The sequence below is a fragment of the Callithrix jacchus genome, chromosome 8 (genome assembly GCF_049354715.1).
Source record: "Callithrix jacchus isolate 240 chromosome 8, calJac240_pri, whole genome shotgun sequence".
NCBI lineage: Eukaryota > Metazoa > Chordata > Mammalia > Primates > Cebidae > Callithrix > Callithrix jacchus.
The window spans coordinates 42,011,386-42,034,223 of record NC_133509.1 but is presented as its reverse complement, the minus strand read 5'-3'; the positions used below and the strand labels follow the sequence as shown (position 1 = coordinate 42,034,223).

The window sequence follows — 22,838 nt, the reverse complement described above, 5'->3', positions numbered from 1 at the left end:
CAGACTTTGTGAGGATCCTAGCCTTTAGGTTACAATAAATGACTAATTAGACACTCAAGAAAACGTATTGACAGAAATCTTATCCAGAGGATGGTTTAATCCTTAATGACTGACATAAAATTTTCTAGATGTGTTAAGCTGTGAACAGTTAGTCCAGCAAAACACTATTAGGTACATACACATTGTATATATAGATGAAAAGCATCAAGAACTCCCAAAATATTCATGATAGAAACAGGTTTTATGCCTCACCCCATGATGATGCAAAATATGTGAAATAGTGTGCTCCTTAGAGAAGGGAAACAGCCTTTCATGTCATTAGTTGGAAAATTGTTTTTATTTTAGATGGATGGTTGCATTTGCCATATGGGAACAAATGCTTCAGATCCTTGATCAATCACTTGTCAAAACAGGAAAATTGTAATCCCTCTCCTACTGATGCATGCTCCAGAACAAAGGGTCATTTTTATGTAACAGGGAGGGCTAATAAATTGTACCTTCACAGAAAACATTCTGTGGAAATGGGAGTGCATTTATAGTAAGCCAAAGATATCTTGAGGGACTGGGACGTTCAGTCCTAATGTTCAGGTTATTTACCAGCAAAATAGTTTTAGACTCTTTTGTGTGATGAGAAATTCACAAGAGAAAAATTCAATAGTGTACTACCAGACTCTGACTGAAAACATACTTCCCCTTATGTATTTCTTCTTTAAATCCATCTTCAAAGAAATGGGAATGTACTCAAAAGAAACCAAGAAATCTGTAATTAAAGGGGAAGATTGTGAAGTTACCTGGGGATTTGGCTAAGCCTACAGAGTATTTAAATATCAAAAGAAAGTACAATTTGATTTTTGTTTTTGATCAAATGGTGTCTAGGAAAATCCACAGAATTAAGGAGTTTAGTCCTTTTCCCAACTAGTATTCTTACTACACAGACAAGACGTCATTTCTTCCTTGTAGCTGAGTTTTCCCATTTTGTGTTTTTAAAAATTGAGAGGAAGTAATGCTGAGACAGGCTTCAAATGCTGCGTTCAAGGTTTTGCTGTTCTTTTGTTAGTTGGATGGTTGGCTTTCTGGTTACTTTATTGTTGTTCCCTGACTAGGTTTCAAAACCAACGGAAAAATACCGATTCATTGGTCAACCAGCTTAAATTAGGAGATAGATACATTCATAGACTGTTTTGTTTTTTCCAGTTGAGTTAGTCCTTAACCAGCAATAGCTTAGAACTCAAGTTACAGTTCAACTGCAAAAGCATTTTAAAAGTATGATTTAAACTATCTCTAAAGGCTGTATTTGCGGGGTGGGAGTTGGGGAGGGATAACATGGGGAGAAATGTCAGATACAGGTGATGGGAAGGAAGGCAGCAAACCACACTGCCATGTATGTACCTATGCAACAATCTTGCATGTTCTTCACACGTACCCCCAAACCTAAAATGCAATTACATATATAATCAGTTGATTATATTTAAAAAAACAGAAAAAATGTCACTACTCTGAAAATTCCTCAAATTTTAAAAAATGATCAATCAGTGTAGTGTGCTCTAAAACTCTTCAGACAACATAAATGGTAACCTAGAATACTATATGAGCTCAACTAAACTTTTCATTATCACTTTGCTTTTGGCAACTGAAAAACTCTGGCATCTAGAAACATACTAGGAGAGGGCAAAAACGAATGTAATTCTGATAAACAACTTCTGCTTCTGATTCACTCAATTACAAATATGTATTGAGTTTCTATCATGCATCAAGAACTTCTTATAAAGCAGTAATGACAGATAAGATTCCTCTCTTCAAAATTTCAATTTGTAAATCCTAAAATAGAATGCAAGTGTACCTCTATGCTGTTCTATTCTATTCTCTCTCCTGGATATAATTACAGATTACATTTATATTAATATATAATATAAAAGGAGTAAATGTATTTTTTTAAAACAATTTCTAATTAGTAATAACTAATAAACAATATTGGCATTCATAAAAATCTCTATTGGCACAATAGAGATTGTATCTATGTTGGTAGTAATTTCCTTAGGATTGATCAGATTGTCAACAGATTTTTTTTTTCTTCTGGCAAAGTAATGGAAGATTTTATACTGAAAAAGCAAAAATTGCACCACAGTTAATTAGACAAGGTAATTTTCATTAAGGCTACTGCAAAAGGGGAAGATCAGACAAGGGCTTTTTTTTTTCTTAAATATATCTCAAAGGAGCAGAGATAGAATTTACAATTATAAGTTTCCTAAGGTAAATGCTCTAAGGGACAGGAGGTCAGAGGCCTGTGGGTTTAGGCCATTTGGAATCTGCAAGGGCTAGAAGGAGAGGGATGTCAGGGGGATAAAAGCAGAAAGAAGCCTGTCTAAAGTTTTGCCATGCGGGAAAAACATTTGAATTGTCACGATAAGTATTCAGTGCTAAAAGAAACATGCCATACATAAAAATATCAGTATCAAATCAAATGTATAGCCACAAGTACATATAATCTACCAGTTGTCACTGAAGTATAATGCTCAATGAATCACAAAACCTAAGGTATCCTTTTTCTTTATATCTATCTGCCTTGTTTTCACTCCTTTGACCAGTGAATCTATGACCCTCATGCCCTCATGCCAAATCCTGATCAAATCCTGAGTTTCTGTTTTTTTAAAATAAAGTTTTATCTGCACACAGCCACTTCTATTTATTTATTAATATTTATGGCTGCTTTGTACTACTACTGCAGAGCTGAAGAGTCTTAACAGAGACTGGTACAGCTATAAAATATTTACTATCTGGCCCTTCACAGAAAAAAAAAATTGCCAACCCCTGCTTTAGACAGTTATCTAGTGTGTACAGGAGTTTTGCCATTCCTGAGTTTTATAAACACAATAAGACTCAATTTACCTGCAGGTCACTTGCTATCAAATAAATATCCAAAATATTTTTAAAATAATATTGGTCTTTTCCTTAGGATGAGAGGCAAGAGTTACCATATTACACAATATAATAAAATAAGAAAGGGCTAACTCTCCTCTTTTCAACTATCTATGTGATACATATTGACCATTTTTCTATATTAACATGACTCTGTTTCCTAGAACACAGAAAACATGGAAATGAACAAATCTAACATTAGCTCAGAGAGATATTTTAGAGTAAATTTAACTTGATCTTTTCTCTTAATGGAATTCTATCCAGAAGCAGGCTGTTTTGACTTTCTAATCTACCTTTCTTTAGGCAGAACAGTTCATTTCCCTTAGACTGTTCATCACAGTTGCATTTTAATTGTGCTATAACTTTATACTAGGTGTTTTGAATTGTAGCCTTTGGCATGGGATGCAACAGATGTTAAAGTCATGGACTCCGTTATGGTTGGTCAATTATAAAGCAAATTCCTTCCAAAGTAGTGAGCTCCCCATTACTTGATGTAGACAAACAAAGGGATGATGACTATCAGTCAGGAATCCCATAACAAAGTTTCTAGATTTGAGAGGGAGGTTCAATCGGGTGATCTCTAAGTTTTTTTTTTTTTCCTCCATGTCTAAGAATATGTGTATCTTTATTATTTAGTATCAGGACATTCTATGTTCTGAAAAAGCATGCACAATTTCTCTACCAGTAATTACCATTCATTCTTTCATTATGTTGTTCTAGAATTATGATTAGAGATTAAGGGCTATGAGCAGTAAGCTTTGAAAAGTAACACTGATTTTTGCCCAGTCTTCATTCTTCATTAAGATGGTTGAAACTGACTGATTATCTGAACCAGTATCTACTCAGTTCACATGAAAATGTGATCTCATTGTTAATACAAAAAAGTTATCTAATATATGCATATAAATAATTTACATGTTACATATGGTATGTATCTGAACCACATACAATTATAGACTTAGACCAGGTGCCAAAAAGTAAACTATGGGGAAATAATGAATACTTCTGTTCATTACAAAACCCTTACTGAAATTCAATTCTAAATCCTTATTGAAATTATAAGTGTCAGTCAATTATGTAGTATCACATTTTTTATAGTGTTTGAGTTCTATGAGTGCTAAATAAATATTTAACTGAATTAGCAGTAGTGATATAAATATGAGATGGAAAGACAATGTCTAATATTTGGAACAAGACACCATAATAGCTCTGGTCATGTCTCTCTCACGAACAGGCTTTGTGACCTTGGACAAACAAAGGCTTTAGTTATCTCAGATATTGAATAAGTCATTGGCTCTCAAACTTTGCAGTAAATGAGAATCACCTGGAAGACTTGTTTTTGTTTTTTGTTTTTTGTTTGTTTGTTTTTTGAGATGGAGCTTCGCTCTTCTTACCCAGTCTTGAGTGCAATGGCAGAATCTCAGCTCACCGCAACCTCCGCCTCCTGGGTTCAGACAATTCTCCTGCCTCAGCCTCCTGAGTAGCTGGGATTACAGGCATGCGCCACCATGCCCAGCTATTTTTTTTGTATTTTTAGTAGAGACAGGTTTCACCATGTTGACCAGGATGGTCTCGATATCTTGACCTCGTGATCCACCCGCCTCGGCCTCCCAAAGTGCTGGGATTACAGGCTTGAGCCACTGCGCCCAACCTGGAAGACTTGTTAAACCATAGGTTGCTGGATTCCACCCTCAGAGTTTCTGATTCAGTAAGTCTGGGATGGCGTAGATAATTTGCATTGCTAAGTTGCCAGGTGCTGCTGATACTATTTGTCAAGGAACCACACTTGGAGAACAGAACTAGGATTGGAGGATGGTGGTAGTGATTGCCAAATAATTAATATTTTATAGCTGTAAGAAAAAGTAGTCAGCATCAAACAAGCACAGTGAAATGTAATCGTCTTTTTAATCAGTTTCTTTTGAATCAGAAGTGAGATGAATGTTTCTTTCTTTCTTTATATTTTAACAGAGATATGGGCCATGTAAATGTTCTGTAGTACTTACGTCATAGCTTGATAAATGGATTCAATTCCATAACGCATAGCAAATTCATCGACTATTTCTTGGGAAGCATCATCAAAGAAAACCTTCCAGGCTTCATCCCCTTTGACATCTGGGATTTTCACTCCACCATTAGCTTTTACTTCAGTCAAGTAATGGAACAGATTCTAAAAGCAAGTGGTTTTTAATTTTTCAGTGATTCCTCAGAATAGGCCAGAAATATTTAACTAAAACTTTCAGTAAAATGCACTTGCACTGTCATTGCCTCTAATGTTTCATCAGCATCTACAAGCAATGGAAATACCTTGAAATTTCTGTTCAAACTCAATTTATCTTTTATTCAAAATCTGTTTTGATTTCTGCCAGAATAAAAGCACTGATGTAAATATGGGAAAGAAGGACATAGTTTAATATTTGGGACAAAATGCCATAATAGTTCTGGATGTGTCTCTGACAGTAACAGGCTTTGTAACCTCAGAAAAATCAGGGTTTTAGTTTCCTCAGTGAATAAGATATTGGTTCTTAAACTTTATATGAGAATCACTTGGAAAGCTTATTAAAACACATCTATGAGTTCCACTCTCAGAATTAGATTCTATTACACTACAGCTGAGAGGTTAGCTAGAGATGTCATTGGTGACTCCTTGATGCAAATGATACTTGTTTTATATCAAAAAATATGAGATGAGGCTGAAGAACATACCCTTATTCACGTTCAAAGTGATAAAGTACCTCCCTAAGGTACTTTAGGCAGTAAAATTGGGTAGGTCTATATAGAATCAGTTATTCAAATATTTTGTACATATCAGACCATTTGCAGAAGGAAGTAAATGTTTTTGCATGAAAATATTTATACATGATACATCATATTTTGTATTCAGGGATTCTGAGTAAATTATAGTGCCCTGGATGAATAGTGTGATTTTGACTATGTTAAGGCAAAATTTAGCTATGTCAATGATACTAAAGGGTTTGGACTGCAAAATGGTAAGAGTCAGGGCAATGAATTGAGGTTAAAAATGAACTTTTAAGAATTTTGTAATGAAAAAAATATTATTACTCTCAATTCCTTTTTGCTTCTAAGTTTAGGAACTGCTACTTTTATGAAGCCAGGGTAAATGGAAGGACTTTTTCTTAGATTTTAGTTCTTTCTTGCTCTTGGACCAGTAGGACTCTGTAAAGTAGGCAAGACTGCTGTTCCTCTGACTGTGAATCTCCTCTGCCCATACTTGAAGACCAGAGTTCTCCATCATGCCAGTTCAAGGGATTTCTTTTTACTGGTCTGAAAAATGAATCACCTTTCTTGTGGAAATGACATCACTGACAACAAAACTGTGATTATGAAATTAAGCCTAGGTCTTATACCTATTACTGTGTAACATACACATAATTTAAACACTGTTCCTCATTTTTTATGAAAATGGGTTATAAATATTTACATGTGTAAATTTTCATGAATATATTTAGAAATAATGTGCAAAAAGTAAAGATATCTTTCAGTTGTCTTTTTCTGCCTTAGGAAGGCACTTCATTACTTGGAAGAACATGAAGAAGAGTACATTCCTCAGCTTCACCTCATATTTTTTATGAGACAAGTATCATTTGCACCAGAGAAAGTCTCCAGTGACACCTCTAACTAACCTCTCAGTGACAAACATTCAATAGACTCCCAAGATTATTTATCTGTGTGTCTATACTGAGACACAAAAAGGAATTGGAGAAATTGTGCTTTGGATTGATGTTGGATGGTGTTCACCTCTCTCCAAGCCAACTAGGCCCTCCCTTTTGGGTGGGTAACCACATATTTACTCTTTCTATACTCATATATCTGTGGAAAGAGAAGTAAACATGGAGGAGTGTGCAATATGTATGAAACTGTTTTACTCAGAAACAGGAAGAAAAATTAACCACTTATTACATTGGCACCCAAAAGCCATTAAAACAGCACCACATTTTTATGTTTCTAGTTATAAATAGAGTCCTAATTAAGTCTTCAATAAAATCTAAACTCTAACTTGGAGTCCTCAAACACAATTATGATCTGATCCTCTCTGGCATTACCAAACTGTTACATCTTTAATGCTTCCAAAATATTTGGCATGACTCGTTTCTTCAATCAATATTTTTTAACACTCTTTTTTCCTCTTTGGAAGAACAGTAATTTATTTTTTATCTACTTATGCGTTATCATATTATAGCCTATTTACACTTGCATCACAGGCTTGTTCTAACCTCTCATAAGAGGACAAGTTTGTCAGAAATAATATATAGAATCTGTGATATCTAACATATCACCTGCTTTAGTATAGACTTAGAAGTCCAGGAACCACTCCACAAATTTTATTACTTTTTTAAACCAAATATTCTGTTTTATAATCCATAATCAAGAATATTTCTTATATTTTTATTAATAAAATTCCATTTATTTACCTCATGTAAACATGTATATTGAATATGATATGGAGCAACCTTCTCTTCTCCTTTTATCTCCACATTGATTTTCAATCGTATGGCTCCAGATACAGCTGACTTATCTGTCCTTTTCTCTGATAAAGCAAAAAAAGCAATTGGTCAGTCATGTCTGACAATAACATCTTTCTCCTATGACCTCTCAAAGGCTTTAAAAAAAGGCTTAAGTAGTTAAAAGCTATTTTTCTAAGTCAGATTTGATTATTAAGCAACCATAATGAGACCATATGTGGTAGCTCATGCCTGCAATCTCAGTGTTTTGGGAAGCCAAGGTGGGAGGATTACTTAATGCTAGGATTCTGAGGCAGCATAGGCAACATAGTAAGATTTAGTCTCTACAATTTTTTAAAAATTAGAGAGGTGTATTGGCGCTTGCCTGAAGTCTGTCTTAGCTAATTGGGAGGCTGAGGCAGGAGGATCTCTTCAACTCAGGAGTTTGAGGTTGTACTAAGCTATGACTCCACCAGGGCACTTCACCCTAACAGAGTGAGACCTTGTCTCTATTAAAAACAACAACAATAACGATTACCCTAAATAGAATTTAAGGTATTTGCCTATTGTGTTGTGATTGTCAAACTGTCTCACAGATATTCCAAATAAACAAACTAATCAGAAGACCTTGCCATTCTCATATATATATTTCTGTGTACTTATCAGTTTATACAATTAAATTGAATAAGTTATATGGCAATCAAAAGCAAGAAAACTGGAGTATAAAATTAAACAGGAAATTATTTTATCTGAAAGCTGTCACTGCTTAGTTTCTTCTTGTTCTTTCTTTACTTGAAAAGATAAGCCAAAGTTCTGGTTAATAAAAAATGTTAATATCTATCATTGTCAGTGATTTATAAAGACCTACAGTCTATAGCCTAGGCTAACTTCTAAGTGTTGGACTTTTTCTTTGAATGGAAACAACGTATAGTCCAATTTAGCCACACAATGAGTGTATGTGTTAAGTATGAACCAATCAATAGCCCTGAGATAAATCACTTCTAGGCTGTGATTGTACTGGGAGGGTTCTAAGTTCAACACCCATTTTAGATTCAAAATACAGAAGCAATCTGACCCATTTCACAATTGAAAACAGGATTTAGGTAAGTGACACAAAGTCAGTGTGGAGGACTTGACATTGGCCCTCTTTGTAAACCTAACTGAATTTTTAGCCATATAAGGTAGAGTTAAATCTTGAAGACGACTTCCCTCTTATGGAATGCCTGCTGACTTTTCACTGTTCTTCTTTAATAGTCATTTGTGTTGCAAAGATTCTTCTTTGGTTCTTCTTCTTCTTCTTTTTTTTTTTTTTTTTTAACAAGGTCTCACTGTGTCATCTAGGCTGGGGTGCAGTGCCATAATCTTTTAGTTCACTGCAGCCTCAGTGTCCTGGCCTCAAATGATCCTCCTGCCTCAGCCTCCTGAGTAGGTGAGACTACAGGCACATGACACCATGCATGGCTAATATTTTTGACACCATGAATGACTAATATTTTTAAAACTGTTTTTAGAGCTGGGTCTCACTATGTTGTCCAGTCTGAACTAAAGCTCCTAGCTTTAAGGAATCCCCCCTCCTTGGCTTCCCAAAATGTTGGGATTAGAGGTGTGAGCCACTGTGCCAGTCACTTTTGTAGGTTTTGTTTAAAGAACAAATTGGAGAAATTTCTGTTCTGAATTACAACTTCACTGCCTCAAACCTACAGCCAATATCATACTGAATGGCAAAAGCTGGAAGAATTCCCTTTGAAATCAGGCACTAGGCAAGGATGCCTTCTCTTACCACTCCTATTCAGTATAGTATTGGAAATTCTAGACAGAGCAATCAGGCAAGAAAACAAATAAAGGGGATTCAATTAGGAAAGGAAGAAGTCAAACTGTCTCTATTTGCAGACAACATGATTATATATTTAGAAGACCCCATTGTTTCAGCCCAAAACTTTCTCAAACTGATAAACAACTTCAGCAAAGTCTCAGGATACAAAAATCAATGTGCAGAAATCACAAGCTTCCTACATACCAATACAGACAAACAGAGAACCAAATCAAGAGTAAACTCCAATTCACAATTGCTACAAAGAGAATAAAAAACCTAGGAATACAATCAACAAAGAATGTAAAAGACCTCTTCAAGGAGAACTACAAACCACTGCTCAAGGAAATAAGAGAGAACACAAACAAATGGAGAAACATTCCATGCTCTTGGTTAGGAAGTATCAATGTCGTGAAAATGGCCCTACTGTCTAAAGTAATATATAGATTCAATGCTATCCCCATCAAGCCACAAATGACCTTCATCACAGAACTGGAAAAAAACCACTTTAAAATTTGTATGGAATCTCAAGAGAGCCTGCATAGCTTTAACAATCCTAAGCAAAAAGAATAAAGCCAGAGGCATCATGCTGCTGGATATCAAACTATACTACAAGGCTACAGTAATCAAAACAGCATGGTACTGGTACCAAAACAGAGACTTAGACCAATGGAACAGAACACAGGCCTCAGAAGCAACATCACACATCTACAACCATCTGATCTTTGACAAACCTGACATAAACAAGCCATGGGGAAAAAACTCCATGTTTAATAAATGGTGTTGGGAAAACTGGCTAGCAATGTGCAGAAAGCAGAAACTGGACCCCTACCTGTCACCTTACACTAAATTTAACTCCAGATAGATTAAAGATTTAAACATAAAATCTAACACCACAAAAACACTAGAAGAAAACCTAGGCAAAACTATCCAGGACACAAGCATAGGCAAGGACTTCATGACTAAAACACCAAAAGTAATGGCAACAAAAACCAAGATAGACAAATGGGATCTAAGTAAAATTCAGAGCTTCTGTACAGCAAAAGAAATGTCATTAGAGTGAAACAGCAACCAACAGAATGGGAAAAAAATTTTGCAGTCTACCCATCTGACAAGGGCTAATATTCAGAATCTACAAAGAACTAAAACAGATTTACAAGAGAAAAACAAACAACCCCATTCAAAAGTGGGCGAAGGATATGAACAGACACTTTTCAAAAGAAGACATATATGAGGCCAGCAAACATATGAAAAAATGCTCATCATCATTAGTTATTAGAGAAATGCAAACAAAAACCACATTGAGATACCATCTCATGCCAGTTAGAATGGTGATCATTAAAAAATCTATAGACAGATGCTAGAGAGGATGTGGAGAAACAGGAACACTTCTATACTGTTGGTGGGCATGTAAATTAGTTCAACCATTGTGGAAGACAGTGTGGCTATTTCTCAAGGATCTAGAAATAGAAATTCCATTTGATCCAGCAATCCCATTACTGGGTATATACCCCAAGAACTATAAATCATTCTATTATAAAGACACATGCACATGTATGTTCATTGCAGCCCTGTGTACAATAGCAAAGACTTGGAACCAACCCAAATGCTCATCAATGACAGACTGGACAAAGAAAATGTGGCACATAATACACCATGGAATACTATGCAGTAATAAAAAATGATGAGTTCGTGTCCTTTGTAGGGACTTGGATGAATCTGGAAACCATCATTCTCAGCAAACTAACACAAGAACAGAAAACCAAATACAGCATGTTCTCACTCATAGGTGGGTGCTGAACGATGAGAACATGTGGACTCAGGTAGAGAAGCATCACAGTGGGAGCAGTTGGTGGGGGGGCGGTTATGGGAGAAACAGTGGGGTGTGGGGATGGATAATATGGGGAGAAATGCTGGATATAGTCAAAGGGGGAATAGAGGTAGCAAACCAACTGGTTATATATGCACCTATGCAACAACCCTTAATGACCTGCACATGTACCCCAGAATCTAAAGTAAAATAAAAACAAAAATTAAAAAAATAATATGTTAATTTATTACAAAAAAATGTTGATGTGAAGATAAACCTCTTTCATAAAGAAAAAGTTTGTGAATGTTCCACAGAGTTAATAACCTAAAATCTACCCTCAGTTAGTATCTCTATTTTTATATATAAAGTTATTTAATAATTAAAACAAGCTTTGGAAGTTGGCTCATTATAGCAAAGGTAAAACTTCTACTCCAATAGCATAAGAGTACCAATCTTCTTTAAGGAAGATTTCTTAAAATAGTTTTCATAATTAGTTCTTAGTTTAACTTGAATCATCTCTGTTTAGATAAATTAAATCTCTTTCTTTGAATTATTCTATAATCTAGAGTTTCATGAATTCTATATGATATTCTCCCTTTGTCAATCATTTTATTACTAAGAGTATGCAGATTTTTTTAAAAAACAAAAAGCAAGCACTTTTTAACTTGTTAACATATATTGGTATCCTAAGTGGTAACTCTTTGTAACCCAAGAAATGTGTCAACTCTTTGATTCACAACCAGCCAGCCCTCAAAAGTTTAATTAAAACATTTTAGAGGATATGAGTAAGAAATCTTCAGTTCGTGCCTTTGCAGAAACTGAGGTGACCCATATATTTTTACTACAATTAAATCACCATTGAAAATTCTATGTTATTGTTCAATTCTAGTAAAAGTCAAATTAAAACTTACCATTATTTCTGGTTCCATAATAAGTGTTTGAAATCATTCCAATTAATCACATTCTCTGTATCTTCATCATGAGAGTCAGCATGAGTTCACATATTTACTTGGCTTTGTCAACTAAAGCCTACTTTTATACCATCACTTGAAAGAAATCCTAATTACATTTTTCCTTCATTGCCAAAATTTCAATAATGGATGAGAAGGCAATAAGTCAAACAGCACTAACTCCTAGGTTTATTGTTTGTTTCCCATGTATTTGGCAAAGGCTTGTGAAGCTGTATTTTATGAATTAAAAATTAAGAATGAAATGACATTTTTCTCTAAAAGATGTCGAGGTAGTTCTTGGAAAGGATTTTATCTTTTCATCTACATTTACCAAAGTCTTTCAATAGTTTTGAAAAAACAGCCTTTTCTTGTCAATGAAATGAATCATGTAAAGTTCAACAGAATGTCCTGGAAAGGCATTGGTTATTTTTACTTATGTGGGAATATAATACATGCTACAGGTATTCGAGGGTTTTATTAACTTGTTTTCAAGTAGATAAAAGAATAGTCACCTAAGTTGTACCAGACGTCCATTTCTCCACTCAAGGTCCTCACTTCTACAATTGTTTGTCCGAGAAAATCATCTGACTCCTTTTTGAAATGTTGCTTGACTCTGGATTTAATATCATCATCTTCGTCCCATACTCTGACTTTGATTCGATCTGTGGAGTTATGACATTCACTGAAAATAAATGTGGATAAGTTAAAAACCACTGAAAACTGCTCTAAATGGCATCTGATGTTAGCAATTTATTTTAACTCTATCTAATCTAGAAAGGTATAATATACTACATAATAAATGAGATTTCTCACTAATCCATTTCATCTATCCATGCGATATTGCAGGCGCATAAGGCAAATATACTGAAGAAAAATTAAATCATGTTAATAAGGGAAAATCGAATCCCATTCCATCCTATTTCCTTTCATTGAATTAAACATTATCAAATATGGCTCAGAAATCTCTGGTTGGAATATTTTCACATATGCCATATTTCCTATTGGCAATATTTGTCTTGAACAACATATCCATGCTCAGAAAATTCTTCACATAAAAATAAAGCTAATTTATTGCAATGGGTGTTGAGAATGTGGGCTTCACAGACTACAAAATAACAATAATAGTTTTGTGAAGAACTTGAAAAACTAAAAATCCCAGTAATCACATGAGATATCATTAAATCAAGTAGAATTGCAGCAAAGTACTTCTGATTTAAAGAACACACTGTGCATTTTATTCCATCATTAATTTCCAGGTCTCCTCCATCCTGTTTTGTTGAAGCAAGCTACTTAGTATTACCAACACAAATTATGGTCTTTCCTGACGCTAGGAGTTTTGCATACACTCTTCCCTAGGCTTCTCTGCCTGAAGCAATCATTCTTTAGGAATCAGCGAGTTAACTTCTCTATATCACTCTTCCAACAACTTATTGAACCAGTTAGTTGTGATCAACCCTGAACTCCCTGTGTTACTCTGTACATGCTTTTCCTCTAGCACAGGTGCTTTATCTCAGGGTTCATGGATGAGTTCTGAACATTCTTGAACCTGGATTAAAATACAGATATATATATGGAGAGAGAGAGAGAGAGAGAGAGAGAGCAAGAGCGAGAGAGAATATACCTATTATATATGTAGATAATATATATAATAAGTATATAGTGATACAGATATCTATATCTCTCTATAATCTATATATGTATTATCTATAATAAACATAGATAAATGTATAAAATATATATGTATTTCTTTCTACTTAACACAGGAGTTTTCAACATAGAGCATTTTACTAATTTCTGAGACTTTTTTGGTTTTCATGAACATTCAAGGACACTACTGGCATTCAGTGGAACAGGCTAGGAATTTAGACACCCCACCATGTACAGGGCAGTGTGAAAGACTTAAAATGATCCATTAGGCATTAAGGAAATTGCTGAACTTATTGATAATTATCTTAGCTCAGATGTAACTCTTTTAGGATATACGTATATCTCTATATTAATTATATCTATTAATATAGATGTATGTACATATTTTATACATATCTATATTAATTATGTATGTATATATGTGTGTATGTACATAGAGAGAGAGATCATCTTTATATTTTCAATTATGAATATGGGCAACAAACCACAGCAGCTTTTCTATCATCAATACTTACATATAACATTACAAGTGTTATGAACCTTAAAATATTATTTGTGTCTATCATTATACTAAATTTAGATTTCAATATACTTGATTTAATTCTATGAATTTTATTTTTTATATGAAAAACCACATTTTAAAAAGACACCCATCGTTTTCACTAGACTTCCCAGCAGGTTCATGGTGTAAAAAGTGTTTGAGAATCCCTAGCAGTATAATGTCTCTTTTATTAACTTATAAGGCAAAATAATACAGAACATACAAGAATAAGATTAGAATCTGACAGGCCTCTATGCAAATTGTAGCATCACTGTTTCTACTTAACACAGGAGTTTTCAACATAGAGCATTTGACTAATTTCTGGGACATTCCTGGTTTTCACGAACATTCAGGGACACTACTGGCATTCAGCAGAACAGGCTAGAGATTTAGACACCCCACCATGTACAAGACAGTGTGCAAGACTTAAAATGATCCATTGGGCATGAAGGAAATTGCTGAACTCATTGATAATTATTTTAGCTTAGGACATAACTCTTTTAGGTAAAAACACCGTGTCTTTTGCATGGTTTACTAGATACTAAAGTGTCCTGGAAAGGAACTAGTATGCCCATCACTAATGAAAGAAGTTTTCGTTGTTGCCATTAAGAACTTCACCAAGGCTTGTTTTCTATTTTGAAAAATTACATCACCCATATTGAAATTACAGAAAGTATTTGAACTATAGTATTTGTATCAATCTGCATTTGAAATGCTCACATTCATGTTAATTCTAACAACAGTGAAAGCCTATGTCTAGCATATATTCTAGGGTAGTTGTATCCAAGCCCTTACCCTTTAAAATACATATTAGAATACTTTGAGTTCTCCTTCATATTAAGGTGATTTGTCAAATTATATCTATAGATAAGTTAAATTATACATTACTTTTTTCAGCATAAAATGGGTAATTATGAATTATTTTACATTAAAATGATTCATTGTGTCTGACAGGGTTGAAAACTACTTTGTCTACCTAACTTAACTTCTATAAATCTCAGTTATTTTATCTATAAATAGCATGGGGTAATAACACTTGTCTTAGAAAATATTTGGCGGAAAGAGTAGATAATACCTTATAGCAGTTAGCACAGTGCCAGGTAATGCTTGATCCATATTAGCTATAATATACCATTATTCCATAAATTTCACAAGTTCTTTTGGAAGTTAGAACCTATGTTTAATATATCTATTATTGACAATTTCTGGCATGTATCTTTCAACAAATATTCTCTAATGTCTCCAAAGTTTCACCAAAATAACAACCCTTTTATATTTGAAGAAAAAATAATTTTGTGATTCTTAGAAATATATGCATAAAAATATCAAAGTTTGAGCTCTTTGATTAGTAAACTGTGGTAGAAATTGTGGGGAGAAAGGAAGAATTAATCCATGACACTACGTCTATAGCAGCTAACAAAGCCCACTATCAGCCACAGAGAACAACGCAAGGTAAGAATTTCTTAACTGGTTAAATTTACACAAAGAGCAATCTATACAAAATAGTAATAACTATATGGGTAGATAAACAAGGCACATGCATGTGTCTTTCTACATAATACATATATATTATATATAGCAAAAGGAGGGAGAGACAATACTATCTTTCTTTCCAAAATTCTGTTTAAAATAAATGCGATATCAATAGATGAAGAACAAATACAAACGACCATTGATGTTCTTTGTGTAGGTGTACCTGCAATTTGACTTAAGAGAGCTTGAGTCTTTCTGCATTTCTGATTGACTGTTTTTCTCATTTTTTAAATTAAATGAACTTTCCATTTTAGAATAATTTTAGATTTACAGAAAAGTTGCAACAATAGCACAGAGCCCTTCCGGATGCCCTGGACCCTAATTATGTCTTATTTACCTGTCACATTTCTAATATTTGTCACATCTAACACTGGTTCTATTTTTTCCATGCATAAAGACTGGCCAGCTCTTATATTCTTTCTCTTCCATAGAGCATTCTTTTTAGAGATATTTTAAAAATTAAGATTGCCATTCTGTTTCACATTGAAACTGTCAGAACACATTTTTACTTCAAAGAGCAAAGGCAGGAGTGGGGCTGCTATTTCAAATGTTGAAAATTAAATGAGGGTATTGTGAAGGGTTTGAAACAGGAGATTCAGTTTACGATAGTGTGGTGGAGAACCATCACGTATGGATGCCCGGCCTCTCTGAGCATTCTCCTTGCATTTTGATGAAATCCCGCCTCCTGTTGCTCATCTTCTGAAGACTGAAGTTTGATAACTCACATCACTGGATTCCTTTGTAGCTATGTCCCAGGTATTTTCCCTGCATTCAAGCAAGGTATAAACTGAAAATTAAGCAAAGTGGTACAGTGTCTATATCATGGGGAGCTGCTTTTTTTTTTTTTTTTTTTTAAACAGTGGATGCTACAGTACTGTGATACAGGGTTTCACAGTACTATTTAGTCCTGAAGGGCAAAGGTAGGTATACCTGCAATTTGACTTAAGTGGTATTTTCCCTTAAGAACGTCACCACATAATTTGGCACAGTTCCACGTAGCAACTTTAGAAGCTGGTACTTGAACCTCTACAATGATTCTTGAGTGACCTAGCAGTCTATAAATAATTCTTTCTTGGCCCAAACTAACCAAAGTGGACTGTGTTGTCTGCAACTAGGAATATTCACTAACGTAATAATTTTTAAAACATGAAGGGAGTGGCAAGTAACAGAGTCTAAAAATGTAGAACTGACTCTGTGGAGGAGATGCTGACACAGACATTGAAGATTGAATCTCCTGAGGTTAGAAAGCCAATATATTTTGATATGCAATTGGAAAACAGCTAGTCAAACCTTGTTTGCAATCCTTATAAAGTTTGACCACATGCCAGCTGAGTCTTTTTTATTAGGAGGAATGGTAGTAAATAAAATTCAGAATGTTGGCAAGTGCTTATTAAATGTTTCCCCCTTTGAAAAATATACTCTCATACATAGAAATATGTTCAAACTGAATCTAGACAGTTTACAAGTAGAGACGCAAAGGAGAGCAGCCATGTTCAAAAGAGGTTCACCTGCTAGTGTCCTGCAATGCAAATTGACTGAGAATACCATAATTTGGAACTCTGCAGGGTTGAGAAAAGCCAGCTGATTCTGTATACAAAAATAAACCTGTACAAGCAGAGGCTTCAAAGTGCAACTTCAGAAAGAGATAAAATTGTTGCCTGAGGGCTTTACCAGCACCATTCTTCAAGAGATCTTTGGGCGAAAATGAACGGTAGCTTAGTGGCAAAAACCAAATTAAAGGTGTTACATTCTCACCCTGGCATATTATTTTTTCAGGAACTGAGGCTGCAATGATTACGTTAAGGAAGATGAATTGATCAGAACAGAGGAGCCAAGAGTTAAGAGTCAAAATTGTCCAGGCTTACATGGTTATCGGCTCATAAATTTGTCTTAAAGCCCATCTCCTGGAAGCCTGGTACGTTTTGCAGGAAACAGTATTGCCCACTGTGCCTCACATTTGGCTGGCTACAGCTGTACTTAAAGTAATTTTCGGGTCCCTGCACTCACAGCGATAAACGAAACAAAACAAAGCAAAAGACTCCAAGTAGAGCATCTCCCCAGCTAAAAAGGCCACATGCCTGGATTTCCTGGGATGGTTCCCATTTATGGATATTGTAGATAATGGAATGACTTTTAATTATTTTAGAGCCCGTTTTAATTTACTTTCAGTTTTCATAGTACTTACCCTTAAGTACAGGCACTGACAAAATGAGCAAAGTTTTACACCTAATGTAAACTCGAAGTAGTAGAGGGAAATTGATGACTGGCTAACCCAGAAACTAATTCTGCTGCTAGGATCAGGAAGTCCTGAATATACCTGCCCAGTAGGACTCTATAGTTGCTACATACAAAGACTATGTATTTTCCATTTTCTCTCTTACTAAATGAGAGATTTGTAAATTGCTGTTATCTTATCTTCTTTTCTCGCCACAGCGATACATTGGGAGTGTTAAACAAAAATGGATTGTGTTTAATTTGTGTCCCAGGACCCACAAAGCACCAAACCTGGAGCTTGTGAAGAGACGACTGAAAGATCCTAGACTTCAAGCTAAATGCAGTAACTGAGTATCATTTTTACATTACCTACATTGAAAGGGAAAGAATGAATTCATTTTATTTAAAGTAAACATAGGTGTAGAAAAGTCATATGCACATGCTGGATGTTGGTGGCAGATGCTATAAGTACACTCATACATCAGCCTTTCAAATCACTCCCCTCCTTCCCTTTTTCAGTTTTATGCAGGTCCCAACCTCCCCCGCAACATTAGAAATGGACATTAGACAAAGTTCTTCCAATGAGATATATAAACAATAGTCTTCTAATGCTATCTCTTCCTTTTTCTCCTTTTTTTTTTTTTTTTTTTTTTGAGACGGAGTTTTGCTCTTGTTACCCAGGCTGTAGTACGATGGCACGATCTCGGCTTACCGCAACCTCCGCCTCTTGGGTTCAAGCAATTCTCTGGCCTCAGCCTCCTGAGTAGCTGGGATTATAGGCACGCACCACCATGCCCAGCTAACTTTTTGTATTTTTAGTAGAGACAGGTTTCACCATGTTGACCAGGATGGTCTTAATCGGATAATCCTTTTTCTCCTTTACTATCCTGGAACCTGGATGTAGAACAGCCTTCACTAAAAATATTAAAATAGGAAGATAAAATAAGCTTTGTTCTCTGAAGAAAGGATTGAGTTACCACACTAACTCCCAAATACCTATATCTGAACTTCTTGTTCAATGAAATAAATGAATCTATTCTTTGCTAATGCTGTGGCTTAATGTGAAACTGAATACATTAGTTTTTATACTTGCTATGTTCTATGGCATTCCTTAACTGTTTAAAATGTGTTTTACAAACCTTGACTCACGAAAATATACAGGTTTGCATTTTAGCTGGAAAATGACAGGCTCTTGTAGTAAACAATTTGACAGCAAGAAAAATATCCTTATATACAAGAGGAAAAAAATCTGCCATGTGTAATAAAAGAAAAATGCATAGTCTCACTAAATCTTATTCTACTAAACAATTTCTGAACTAAATAATTTGTTAACCAAGGCTCCTGGTTTTCAGTTTACCACTTTGTGAATTTGGCTTTTTTTTAATCAACAGAAATTAAGAATTTTTACTGCAAGAACTTGATAAATAAAGTACTGCTAGAGCCAGGTTATTTGTTTTACAGTTTTCCTTTGATTAAAAATAGTTCTCTTCTTAAAGAGTGATTCATATTTCTAATTTTAAATGTTTTCATTGTTAAAGAGTGAGCTGGTTTTGTTTCTATGGGAATAAGGTATTTTATTACATCCAAAATTAAACAAATATATATTCCTTTTCTGAACTCAGAATTACTGTATGTGTGTCTGTGTTTTGTTTTGATTTTTGATTTTAATTTACAGGTGCTGTATCTCTGTAGAGCCAATCACTTATTTAGCCAATTTTCTTTTGGCAGCCTCAAAATGACTAATTTCTTTATAATTACTTATTCCAACTTTGAAAATACTTTTAGATTAGTCTTCTAGATATGGTCCAAATACACATTTCCTATCATTAAAGCAAACAAATATTTTTTTGCCCTAGTTATCAGAGTTTAACACATTATGAGATGTTTCACTCTACCTAGAGAAATGCTCATGGCTTTCATAAAATCAATAAAGCCTAATTGTGTGACTTCAATGGAAAAAAACAAGTTCCTGCCCAAGTAACCATCTCCGAATATAACATCACTGCTGAAGTATTTTAATTGTAAAAAGATCCTGTAATATTCAAAATAGTATTGTACCAGCTTTTATTAAAAGATATATTGATAAAATAAATAATGGGCCAGGCATAGTGTTTCAGGCCTGTAATCCTAGCACTTTGGGAGGCTGAACCGGGCGGTTCACATGAGGTCAGGATTTCGAGACTAGACTGGTGAACATGGTGAAACCCCATCTCTACTGAAAATACAAAACAAATTAGCCCTGTGTGGTGGCAGACACCTGTAACCCCAGCTACTTGGGTAGCTGAGGCAGGAGAATCGCTTGAACTGGGGAGGTGAAGGTTACATGGAACCAAGATGGCACCACTGCACTTCAGCCTGGGTGACAGAGCAAAAGTCTGTCTTCAAAAATAAGTAAAATAAATAATTACTGAATATACCTGATGAATAAACACATACATATATAAAAATGTATATTCATTAAAATATCAGAGAATTTGTGAAAATGTTATTTTATTATTAATATTTTTTTCTGTTGCAATAAAAAATGTGTTTTCAAATATGTTCTAGTAATTGTGAATGATCTCATGCCAACTGGGCCTAGAAGGCAGGGCATCAACTGAGAAAATCCTCAGCCAGAAACCTCCTGCCAGAGCCATCCTGAGGCAAAGCAGCAGCAGCAGCCTTTCAAACAGTAATTAAATTCTCTAGTTACAGCTTAATTCCTTAAACTCTGACCCAGCAAATGGAAATACTATAAGACACTCAACTTTCACATTTCCTCTTAGTGATTTATCATGAATTATGTAACCCACTTCTATTGCAATATCAGCGTCTCACTTGTTATTGAATGAAGATCCCTAACACTATTATCTTCAAATTCTGTTACAGTAGATGGACAAACTCTAAGTTCAAAACTCAGTGATGATGCAGAGAATCCTTTCCCACTTCCATTTAACAGGAGCGATTTAGTTACTGAAGTTTAAAAAAAAAGAGAGAATCCCCAAAACTTTAAGTTCTCTCAAAGCTTTTCTTTGTATTTTTAAGGCACTGTAAATCCATTTTAGAAGTCAGTAACATAGCAGAAGATAAAAATAAGAACAAGAAAGGAATTCTATTATTAGCATGACTTTTGGAAAAGGAGAAGAGGAGTTCACATACTGGCTTTTAAGGGTTGACTGGAGAAAGCACTTACATTTTCACAGATCATAGAACCAAAGGGCAAAATATAACCTCATAAGCTACATTAATCTCCCTGAACCACCTTCTAGAACCCAAAATTAGATTATAAATATTTCAAAGCTTTGTGTTACATGTTTACATATAATTTCTCCACAGATGTTGCAGAATAAACTTGCTTTAACAACTGTTTGATAATTATTAAATAACATTAAAACAGTTAAATAATAACAGTAAGTGAATATTAAGCTATTAAAATAATATTAAAATTATAATGTACATATAATTATTAATATTAAAATAACGAATGTTAAAACTTTCAAAGGAAATAACCCCGTGTTCATTTTGCTACAAAAAGACCACTTAAGAAGAGAGAGATAAGAGAACAGGCAGATCAAACTGTTGCCTCAAGAAATTAGAAATGTGGGTGTATGTGTGTGAGTGTGTGTGTGTGTGCTTGTGCACATGGGTGCTCATGTGTTTGTCATGATTCCTATTCACCATTTCTTTGGTTCACCTTGTGTTTCCTTAGCTCAAACCCTGTGTTCATGGTTTTCCTAGTTAGGATGTCTTTTTCCTACTCCTCTGGTGAATGCTTACCTGTCTTTCAAAACCCACATAAAGAGTCATCCCTGTGTGAAAGCTTCCTGGGAGCTTTCTGTTTGTTCCAAGCTCTAGTACCTGCAGAAAGCAGGTATTCAAAATTGTTTGCATAATAAATAAGAGAAACATCACAGGTAGGAGTAATCATATTCTTCCTTTTATTTACTTATTAGATACTAAAAAATACTTGTTCCAATTAGTGGCATAACTATTGTAGCTGAAATTAAACTATTTGTTTGAAGAAACAAGGTCTACTTTGGATGTATGTTTAATATTTATTTGATTTTAATACAGATATTATTTTCTCAAATCTAATTTTCATTTAAGTAGTGATATGTGTTCTTTTTAAAAATTTATCTGCTCATAGAACAAAGAGCTATACATCATAATCTCTAAAGTCTTTGGTTGTAAAGGAACAAAAGATCATATAACTGTAAAGGGAATGGAACAGTGTCTGTTGCTGTTGTTTTTGTGGTTTTCCTATTCTAGCTATAATATTCCAAGATCTGCGATTCAATTACACAGTTTTTATAATTCACTTTCAAGGTCAATATATATTAGACATGATAGAATAATCATACTAGCTTAGAAAAAAACCTGTCTAGTTCAAATACTTTGCATAAGTTTATGGCTAATTTAAAGACTTTTAAAAATATTGAATGTTGGTTGGGCATGGTAGCTCATTCCTGTAATCCCAGCACTTTGGAAGGCCAAGGCCAGTGGATCACCTGAGCTCAGGAATTTGAGACCAGCCTGGCCAACATGGCAAATCCTTGTCTCTACTAAACATATAAAAATTACCCAGGTGTCATGGCACATGCCTGTAATCTCGGCTACTTAGGAAGCTGAGACAGGAAAATTGCTTGAACCCAGGAGGTGGAGGTTGCTGTGAGCTGAGATTGCACACTGCACTCTGACCTGGGCGACAGAATGAGATTCTGTATCAATTTTTTAAAAAGTGCACACACACACACACACACATATGGAGAGAGAGAGAGAGTGTGTGTGTGTTTTTCGGAAAGATGGAATTCTCCTCTATCAATTTCCATCTGTGGTGAGCACAATTCTTATTGTGAAAGCTGTATCTAGTTGATTACTTTACTCACGGAATATTATTGTCAATATTTTAATGGAAAGTTATTATTTGGTGTTAGTATTTGCCTTTAAAAAGTTTGATACATTGCTTTGCGAGACCGAG

General features: G+C 34.7%; 1 protein-coding gene across 1 annotated transcript in view; it reads right to left on the bottom strand.

Moving 5' to 3' along the window:
• The window catches only part of UNC13C (unc-13 homolog C), a 640,690-nt gene that overhangs the window by 334,077 nt on the left and 283,775 nt on the right, over positions 1 to 22,838 (bottom strand). Inside the window, exons 10-12 of the mRNA XM_054239666.2 lie at positions 12,459 to 12,628; positions 7,347 to 7,462; positions 4,920 to 5,083 (exon numbers count right to left, since the gene is read on the bottom strand). Of these exons, the coding sequence (XP_054095641.2) occupies positions 4,920 to 5,083; positions 7,347 to 7,462; positions 12,459 to 12,628 (450 nt within the window). The remainder of the gene's footprint in view (positions 1 to 4,919; positions 5,084 to 7,346; positions 7,463 to 12,458; positions 12,629 to 22,838) is intronic.